The sequence below is a fragment of the Borostomias antarcticus genome, assembly GCF_949987555.1.
Source record: "Borostomias antarcticus genome assembly, chromosome: 35".
NCBI lineage: Eukaryota > Metazoa > Chordata > Actinopteri > Stomiiformes > Stomiidae > Borostomias > Borostomias antarcticus.
In genome coordinates this window covers 1843360-1853359 of record NC_140268.1, presented here as the reverse complement: position 1 = coordinate 1853359, position 10000 = coordinate 1843360, and the positions used below count along the sequence as shown (strand labels likewise).

Sequence of the window (10000 nt, the reverse complement as noted above, 5' to 3'; positions counted from 1 at the left end):
GTGGGGTATCTCCCAGGGTGGTCAGGTACCCAGGTGGGGTATCTCCCAGGGTGGTCAGGTACTCAGGTGGGGTATCTCTCCCAGGGTGGTCAGGTACTCAGGTGGGGTATCTCCCAGGGTGGTCAGGTACTCAGGTGGGGTATCTCCTCCAGGGTGGTCAGGTACTCAGGTGGGGTATCTCCTGGGCCTTTCTGTGCAGAGTTTGCATGTTCTCCTCGTGTTTGAGGGGTTTCCCCCATAAAGAACCCAATATGAAGAACATGCAGAAGAACAGCTGCTCTTCAGTCCGGTCCCTGACCAGGACCTTGACTGAGCACTTGGACTTGGTCCCTCGGGCGCCACTGACGAGGCTGCCCACTGCTCCTGGCTCCCCTGGAGGAGGACACTGACCAGGCTGCCCACTGCTCCTGGCTGCCCCTGGAGGAGGACACTGACCAGGCTGCCCACTGCTCCTGGCTGCCCCTGGAGGAGGACACTGACCAGGCTGCCCACTGCTCCTGACTCCCCTGGAGGAGGACACTGACCAGGCTGCCCTCTGCTCCTGACTCCCCTGGAGGAGGACACTGACCAGACTGCCCACTGCTCCTGACTGCCCCTGGAGGAGGATGGGTCAGATGCAGAGGACACATTCCACCGCCAACCGCTAAAAGGCGTGTGTTTGTGTGTGTAGTGTTCCGTGTCGCCGCTCAGTCACGCGTGTGTTGGTGTGAATTGCCGCATGGCCAAAAAAAACCACCTTTGCGGTCCTGTGTAATTTAGTTTACAGTAGGTTATTTATGGTTAGCTCATTTTTGATTCTGGTCAGGTTGTGAAAAATGTGGTGTGGTGGTATTGGTTGCCACACTTGATTCACAATAGTGTATCACAATCTCATGCTGTACACACACACACACACGCGCTCATACATACAGTATGCTGTATGTGTACACTACACACACACACACACATACCATTAGATTCGGCAACTGCTTGGACTGGACAGTGAGGCCCAAAGTGGACGTGACATACAGCACACACAGTGGTCAGTAGTCTTCACAGAACACAATATCCAGAGATGCCCCAATGAGCAGCCATGAGCATTCATGACTACGTATGTTGGTCAATGAAGGGTCAGTGAAGGGTCAGGCCTCCGTCAGCATCCTGACGGCTTGACTGAGCCAGCGGAGTTGGTGCTGGGTGATTGTATTTCAGTATGGGCCCCTCCCCCCAGGCCCCTCCCCCCAGGCTCCTCCCACCAGGCCTGGTCTGGAGGGGGGTTCTGAGCAGGCCTGGTCTGGAGGGGGGTTCTGAGCAGGCCTGGTCTGGAGGGGGTTTTCTGAGCAGGCCTGTTCTAGCAGGGGGTTCTGGAGGGGGGTTCTGAGCAGGGGGGTTCTGAGCAGGCCTGGTCTGGAGGGGGGTTCTGAGCAGGCCTGGTGTGGAGGGGGGTTCTGAGCAGGCCTGGTGTGGAGGGGGGCTCTGAGCAGGCCTGTTCTAGCAGGGGGTTCTGAGCAGGGCTGGTCTGGAGGGGGGGGGGGTTCTGAGCAGGGGGGTTCTGGAGGGGGGTTCTGAGCAGGCCTGGTCTGGAGGGGGGGGGGGGGGTTCTGAGCAGGGGGGTTCTGGAGGGGGGTTCTGAGCAGGCCTGGTCTGGGGGGGGGGGGGTTCTGAGCAGGGGGGTTCTGGAGGGGGTTCTGAGCAGGCCTGGTGTGGAGGGGGGCTCTGAGCAGGGCTGGTCTGGGGGGGGGGGGGGTTCTGAGCAGGGGGGTTCTGGAGGGGGGTTCTGAGCAGGCCTGGTCTGGGGGGGGGGGGGTTCTGAGCAGGGGGGTTCTGGAGGGGGGTTCTGAGCAGGGGGGTTCTGGAGGGGGGTTCTGAGCAGGCCTGGTCTGGCGGGCCGTGCCGTCATGCTCCCAGACTGGGCCGATGAACAGGTGTGTTGTTCAGGTAGCCTCCCTGTTTGATGGGTCGCTGGCGCACGCCTCTGTGTTTTAAACACACAGCTCTTCAGCGTCTCCTGAAAAAGATTACCCATGATCCTCTGTGTTTTAAACACGCAGCTCTTCAGCGTCTCCTGAAAAAGATTACCCATGATCCGTCCCCGCCCAGGAATTACAGGCCTACAGGATATGGACTTTTGTCTCAAAAATCATAGAAAAAGTTGCCAAGCAGCTCAGTGCTGTTTTGAATGTGCACACATGGTCAACACTGAGAACATTACAGGAGGTAGGGAGAACAGAGACATTCAGACATTTTGAGTCCTTCTTCACCGCTCCGATAACAACTCCCGCCCCCCCCCCCCCCCCACACACACACACACACACACACACACACACACACACACACACAGTCACACTCTTAGTGCTCTCACACACACAGTCACACTCTCAGAGCTGTCAGTGTATAGATGGAATTGTACATCTTGTGGGATTGAGTGGGATGCTGTGGTGCAGACTTGTTTATCGTTGTCGTTGACAGTTTTGACTTCTCTTGTTGTTTGTGACTGAATTTCCTGTGGGCTTGAATATGGCCCAAAAAAAAAGCTTGTTATTCTTTACTCAAGCATTTCATAGGCTTTCCTTAAATATAAAACAAAACAAGCTGCTTCTGCTTCTTCCAACAGACAGATGAAAGGCTGAAACAGCTCTCAATAAATGTATAAAGTACTGTATATGTAACCCATGCTGTTTCACTCATCTACATATGCTGTACAATGATAACCAGGACACATACACCGTAAATACAGTCATCCAATCCTCTCAAATCTATAAAAGGTCTTAATGCATGTCTTACTATTCAATATGGAAGCTTAAAAGTCTTGTCCGGAGAATGTGAATCAACAGAGATTTTGTCAATTCCTTTCTCACCCAATGGCGACTCCTAATCATTAAGACTCCAGTCAATCACAAGTCCCCTTCTTATCTGGGCTCCCCAGGGCTTCTCGGCGGACGCCATGCGCTTCGTGGCCTTCTTCTTCTACTTCTCCCTGCAGCTCGCCCAGTTGATCCTCAGCTGCTTCTCCGACCTGCGACCGCACACACACAAGCACCGCTACGTCAAGGTAGGACGCACCGAGAGACTGAGAGAGACAGAGAGACAGAGACAGAGACAGAGACAGAGACAGAGACAGAGACAGAGACAGAGACAGAGACAGAGTCAGAGACAGAGAGACAGAGACAGAGACAGAGACAGAGACAGAGACAGAGAGAGAGAGACAGAGAGATAGACAGAGAGAGAGAGAGACAGACAGAGAGACAGACAGAGAGAGAGAGACAGAGAGATAGACAGAGAGAGAGAGAGACAGAGAGAGAGACAGACAGAGAGAGATAGACAGAGAGAGAGAGAGAGAGAGAGAGACAGAGAGAGAGATAGACAGAGAGAGATAGACAGAGAGAGAGAGACAGAGAGAGATAGACAGAGAGAGAGAAAGAGAGAGAGAGAGATATATACAGAGACAGAGAGAGAGAGAGAGAGAGAGAGAGAGAGAGACAGAGACAGACAGAGAGAGAGAGACAGAGAGACAGAGACAGAGACAGAGACAGAGACAGAGACAGAGAGATAGACAGAGAGAGAGAGAGACAGAGAGAGACAGAGAGAGACAGAGAGAGACAGAGAGAGAGAGAGACAGAGAGAGAGAGAGAGAGAGAGAGAGAGATACAGAGACAGAGATCAGAGACAGAGATAGACAGAGACAGAGATGAACATGTATCTGTGTTTGACTATGTATGAAAGTGACAATGATTCAAGTCTCAAAGAAGTACTGACCGGTCCATGAATAATGTGGATATAGTGATAACCTGCAGGTTCTCTAGTACTGACCGGTCCATGAATAATGTGGATATAGTGATGACCTGCAGGTTCTCTAGTTCTGACCGGTCCATGAATAATGTGGATATAGTGATGACCTGCAGGTTCTCCAATACTGACCGGTCCATGAATAATGTGGATATAGTGATGACCTGCAGGTTCTCCAGTACTGACCGGTCCATGAATAATGTGGATATAGTGATGACCTGCAGGTTCTCTAGTTCTGACCGGTCCATGAATAATGTGGATCTAGTGATAACCTGCAGGTTCTCCAGTACTGACCGGTCCATGAATAATGTGGATATAGTGATAACCTGCAGGTTCTCCAGTACTGACCGGTCCATGAATAATGTGGATCTAGTGATGACCTGCAGGTTCTCCAGTACTGACCGGTCCATGAATAATGTGGATATAGTGATGACCTGCAGGTTCTCTAGTACTGACCGGTCCATGAATAATGTGGATATAGTGATGACCTGCAGGTTCTCTAGTACTGACCGGTCCATGAATAATGTGGATATAGTGATAACCTGCAGGTTCTCCAGTACTGACCGGTCCATGAATAATGTGGATATAGTGATAACCTGCAGGTTCTCTCTCACAGAACCCCTGTCCGGTAGAGGACGCGTCCTTCCTCTCCAAGATCCTCTTCTGGTGGTTCAGTGGGTAAGACTGTCCTCATCTGTCTGTCCCCAGCGGTCTGTCCCCATCTGTCTGTCCTCATCTGTCTGTCCCCTGCTGTCTGTCCCCTGCTGTCTGTCCCCATCTGTCTGTCCCCATCTGTCTGTCCTCATCTGTCTGTCCCCATCTGTCTGTCCCCTGCTGTCTGTCCCCATCTGTCTGTCCTCATCTGTCTGTCCTCATCTGTCTGTCCCCAGCGGTCTGTCCACAGCGGTCCGTCCCCAGCGGTCTGTCCTCATCTGTCTGTCCCCTGCTGTCTGTCCCCATCTGTCTGTCCCCTGCTGTCTGTCCCCATCTGTCTGTCCTCATCTGTCTGTCCTCATCTGTCTGTCCTCATCTGTCTGTCCCCAGCGGTCTGTCCCCAGCGGTCTGTCCCCTGCTGTCTGTCCTCATCTGTCTGTCCTCATCTGTCTGTCCCCATCTGTCTGTCCCCTGCTGTCTGTCCTCATCTGTCTGTCCTCATCTGTCTGTCCTCATCTGTCTGTCCCCAGCGGTCTGTCCCCAGCGGTCTGTCCCCTGCTGTCTGTCCCCATCTGTCTGTCCTCATCTGTCTGTCCTCATCTGTCTGTCCCCATCTGTCTGTCCCCATCTGTCTGTCCTCATCTGTCTGTCCTCATCTGTCTGTCCCCTGCTGTCTGTCCCCTGCTGTCTGTCCCCTGCTGTCTGTCCTCATCTTTCTGTCCTCATCTGTCTGTCCTCATCTGTCTGTCCCCATCTGTCTGTCCTCATCTGTCTGTCCCCATCTGTCTGTCCTCATCTGTCTGTCCCCATCTGTCTGTCCTCATCTGTCTGTCCTCATCTTTCTGTCCTCATCTGTCTGTCCCCATCTGTCTGTCCCAATCTGTCTGTCCCCTGCTGTCTGTCCCCATCTGTCTGTCCTCATCTGTCTGTCCCAATCTGTCTGTCCCCTGCTGTCTGTCCCCAGCGGTCTGTCCACAGCGGTCTGTCCACAGCGGTCTGTCCCCTGCTGTCTGTCCTCATCTGTCTGTCCTCATCTGTCTGTCCCCTGCTGTCTGTCCTCATCTGTCTGTCCCCATCTGTCTGTCCTCATCTGTCTGTCCCATCTGTCTGTCCTCATCTGTCTGTCCCCTGCTGTCTGTCCTCATCTGTCTGTCCTCATCTGTCTGTCCCATCTGTCTGTCCTCATCTGTCTGTCCTCATCTGTCTGTCCCCTGCTGTCTGTCCTCATCTGTCTGTCCCCTGCTGTCTGTCCTCATCTGTCTGTCCTCATCTGTCTGTCCTCATCTGTCTGTCCTCATCTGTCTGTCCCCTGCTGTCTGTCCTCATCTGTCTGTCCTCATCTGTCTGTCCTCATCTGTCTGTCCCCTGCTGTCTGTCCTCATCTGTCTGTCCCCATCTGTCTGTCCCCATCTGTCTGTCATATCATATCAGATCATATCATATCATATCATATCATATCATATCATATCAGATCATATCATATCATATCAGATCATATCATATCATATCATATCAGATCATATCATATCATATCATATCAGATCATATCAGATCAGATCAGATCAGCGTCTCTCCCCCCCCCTCTGGTCTCTCCTCCCTCCCCCTCTGGTCTCTCCCCCCCCCTCTCCCAGGCTGGTGGTCCGGGGCTATCGCTGCCCCCTGCAGGCGGAGGACCTGTGGAGTCTCAGGGAGGAGGACTCGTCAGAGCGGATCCTGTCGGACCTGGAGGACGAGTGGGCCGGCCAGTGCGCCCGGCTGCACCAGTAAGATACTATCAATCAATCAATCAATCAATCAATCAATCAATCAATCAATCAATCAATCAATCAATCAAAACTTTATTTGTATAGCGCATTTCATACCCAGAGGCAACACAATGCGCTTTACAGAGAACAAGGGAGGTGGGCATACGACCCACCCCTACATATTCCAGAGGGAAGCAAAAAAACAGTAATCACCCGGGGGCCAGATAAGTGAGCTGTAAAAATTCTTCCCTGACCCCTCTCAACGAGGCGATCGAGCAAGCTCCAGGAGTATGTTTGTTTACCGGCTAAGAACATTTATAGAGCAATAAATAACATTAAATTAATTACTACACACTACTCTGTACCGCGCACTGCAGTATTCACGCCCCAGAGGGCGCCCTCTTGTGGTGTGGGGAACATTTAATTGGAAATCTGTCCAACACCCCCCCCGCCCTCCAGGAAGCAGCGCAGTGCGAGTGTGTCGGGGGGTCCCAGGCCCACGGAGCAGACCCAGCTGCTGGAGAAGCTGAGTCAGGAGCAGAGCTCCGGGTTCTGTCTGCTCCGGACGCTGGCCCACAGCTTCGGACCCTACTTCCTGACCGGGACGCTCTGCCTGCTCATCCACGACGCCGCTATGTTCGCCATCCCGCAGGTGCTCAGGTGAGGCATAGTGTGTGTGTGTGTGTGTGTGTGTGTGTGTGTGTGTGTTCGGGGGGGGGGGTGTTTGTGTGTATAGCTTCCCCTGCCACATCTGTCCCCAGTCTTCTGAGATCCAGTAGCTAAACCGGTCCCCTCCACTCTGCCTGTCCCCCATCCCCGTGACCCTCGACCCCGTGACCCCCGACCCCGTGACCCCCAGCCTGCTGCTGGGCTACATGCGTGACGCGGACGCCCCCCTGTGGAAGGGCTACCTGTACGCCGTGCTCCTGTTCCTGCTGTCCAGCCTGCAGTCCCTGTTCAACCACCAGTACATGTTCTCCTGCTTCACCGTGGGAATGAGGGTCAAGACGGCCGTCATGGGCCTGGTCTACAGGAAGGTACGCAATCCCACAATGCCTTTTGGGGAGTGGGGGGCAGGAAGTGCAGGGGAATAGTGGGAAAAGGGGGCAGCAGGACGGTGGCTGAGAGGGTGCAGTCGTTAGGTAGGGCCAGTTGTGATTCATTAATCAATTTGTTCGTTCATCAGTTTATCCCATCCATCCATCCATCCATCCATCCATCCATCCATCCATCCATCCATCCATCTATCCATCTATCCAACTATCTATCTCATCCCTCCCTCCATCCATCCACCTCTCTGTCCTACTGTCTATCCCATGTCTCCATCCAACTGCCTCCAGCGTGTCCTCGTGTCTGTCCCCCCAGGCTCTGGTGATTAACAGCGCAGGGTGTCCTCGTGTCCTCGTGTCTGTCCCCCCAGGCTCTGGTGATTAACAGCGCAGGGTGTCCTCGTGTCCTCGTGTCTGTCCCCCCAGGCTCTGGTGATTAATAGTGCAGCGCGGCGCTCGTGCACGGTGGGGGAGATCGTCAACCTGGTTTCTGCCGACACCCAGAAGCTCATGGACATGGTGGTGTACTTCAACGCCGTGTGGGTGGCCCCGATCGAGATCGCCCTCTGCCTCTTCTTCCTGTGGCAGGTGACACGTCTGATAGCATGAAGCTGCACTCAGCATCGCCACCTTCCTCCCCTAGTTCTCATACGCGTTGTCCTGTCTCCTTTCTCTCTCTCCTTCCTTCTCTCTCTCCCGTACCTGTCCTCTCTCTCTCCTTCCTTCTTTCCTTCTCTCTCTCTCTCTTTCCTTCTTTCTCCTGACTCAGCGTCTGGGTCCATCCGCCTTGGCCGGCATCGCCACGGTGATCCTCATCTTCCCCCTCAATGGGTTCATCGCCAAAATGAGGAGCAAGCTGCAGGTGAGTAACCACAAACACACACACCACAAGAACACAAACACACACACCACAAGAACACACAACACACACACCACAAGAACACAAGGACACACATCACAAGAACACAAGGACACACACCACAAGAACACAAACACACACAACACAAGAACACAAGGACACACAACACTCACATCCTTCTGTTCACGTTCTGTACCTGTTCACGTTCTGTTGACGTTCTGTTCACGTTCTGTACCTGTTGACGTTCTGTCCCTGTTCCCGCTGCTCCCCAGGAGGTCCAGATGAGGTTCACGGACGGCCGGATCAAGCTGATGAACGAGATCCTGAGCGGGATCAAGATCCTGAAGTTCTACGCCTGGGAGAAGGCCTTCCTGGACCGGGTCAGCGGGCTGAGAGAGAAGGAGCTCAACGCCCTGAAGAGGTCCCAGGTCCTCTACTCCATCTCCATCGCCTCCTTCAACTCCTCCTCCTTCCTGGTGCGTAATGACCTGTCGTAGAGGCTACATAGGGCAGTCGTAGAGGCTACATAGGGCAGTAATAGAGGCTACATAGGGCAGTCATAGAGGGTATGTAATGACCTGTCGTAGAGGCTACATAGGGCAGTCATAGAGGGTACGTTATGACCTGTCGTAGAGGCTACATAGGGCAGTCATAGAGGGTATGTAATGACCTGTCGTAGAGGCTACATAGGGCAGTCATAGAGGCTACATAGGGCAGAAATAGAGGCTACATAGGGCAGTCATAGAGGGTACGTAATGACCTGTCGTAGAGGCTACATAGGGCAGTAATAGAGGGTATGTAATGACCTGTCGTAGAGGCTACATAGGGCAGTCATAGAGGGTATGTAATGACCTGTCGTAGAGGCTACATAGGGCAGTAATAGAGGGTATGTAATGACCTGTCGTAGAGGCTACATAGGGCAGTCATAGAGGGTATGTAATGACCTGTCGTAGAGGCTACATAGGGCAGTAATAGAGGGTATGTAATGACCTGTCGTAGAGGCTACATAGGGCAGTCATAGAGGGTATGTGAGTCATAGCGATAATCAGGACCTTTTTTTTTATTTGGAACTATCAAATGAGGTGTGTGGAAATGACAGAGAAGCGTTCAATCAATGTTGATCTTTTGGGTGAACTGTCCCTTTAACCCGCTCATGCAGATTGCGTTCGCCATGTTCGGCGTCTACGTGCTCAGCGACGACACCAACATCCTGGACGCCCAGAAGGTGTTCGTCTCCATGGCGCTGATCAACATTCTGAAGACCCCACTGAGCCAGCTGCCCTTCGCCATGAGCACCACGATGCAGGTCAGGGGGTCAAATGATGTCATCACCAGGGGACAAAGGGATATTCAAATGTCCAGTATGTTTTAAGGGCAGGAGTACGTCCACATCCAGATGATGGAGATGGGGGAGATGGGGTCATGGGGTCATGATGGTTTGTGGGGTGTCTTGGGGTCATGGGGTCATGATGGTGTGTGGGGTGTCTTGGGGTCATGGGGTCATGATGGTTTGTGGGGCGTGTTGGGGTCATGGGGTCATGATGGTGTGTGGGGTGTCTTGGGGTCATGGGGTCATGATGGTGTGTGGGGTGTCTTGGGGTCATGGGGTCATGATGGTGTGTGGGGTGTCTTGGGGTCATGGGGTTAGATGGTTTGTGGGGTGTCTTGGGGTCATGGGGTCATGATGGTGTGTGGGTTGTCTTGGGGTCATGGGGTCATGATGGTTTGTGGGGCGTGTTGGGGTCATGGGGTCATGATGGTGTGTGGGGTGTCTTGGGGTCATGGGGTCATGATGGTTTGTGGGGTGTCTTGGGGTCATGGGGTCATGATGGTTTGTGGGGTGTCTTGGGGTCATGGGGTCATGATGGTTTGTGGGGTGTCTCGGGGTCATGGGGTCATGATGGTGTGTGGGGTGTCTTGGGGGAGAT

General features: G+C 53.3%; 1 protein-coding gene across 1 annotated transcript in view; it reads left to right on the top strand.

The window, feature by feature from the left end:
* LOC311327963 (multidrug resistance-associated protein 1-like) overlaps positions 1–10000 on the top strand; it is a 35345-nt gene that overhangs the window by 8299 nt on the left and 17046 nt on the right. Inside the window, exons 5-13 of the mRNA XM_084461073.1 lie at positions 2906–3031; positions 4382–4443; positions 6051–6182; positions 6624–6824; positions 7024–7201; positions 7640–7801; positions 7983–8075; positions 8345–8548; positions 9232–9378. Of these exons, the coding sequence (XP_084317199.1) occupies positions 2906–3031; positions 4382–4443; positions 6051–6182; positions 6624–6824; positions 7024–7201; positions 7640–7801; positions 7983–8075; positions 8345–8548; positions 9232–9378 (1305 nt within the window). The remainder of the gene's footprint in view (positions 1–2905; positions 3032–4381; positions 4444–6050; positions 6183–6623; positions 6825–7023; positions 7202–7639; positions 7802–7982; positions 8076–8344; positions 8549–9231; positions 9379–10000) is intronic.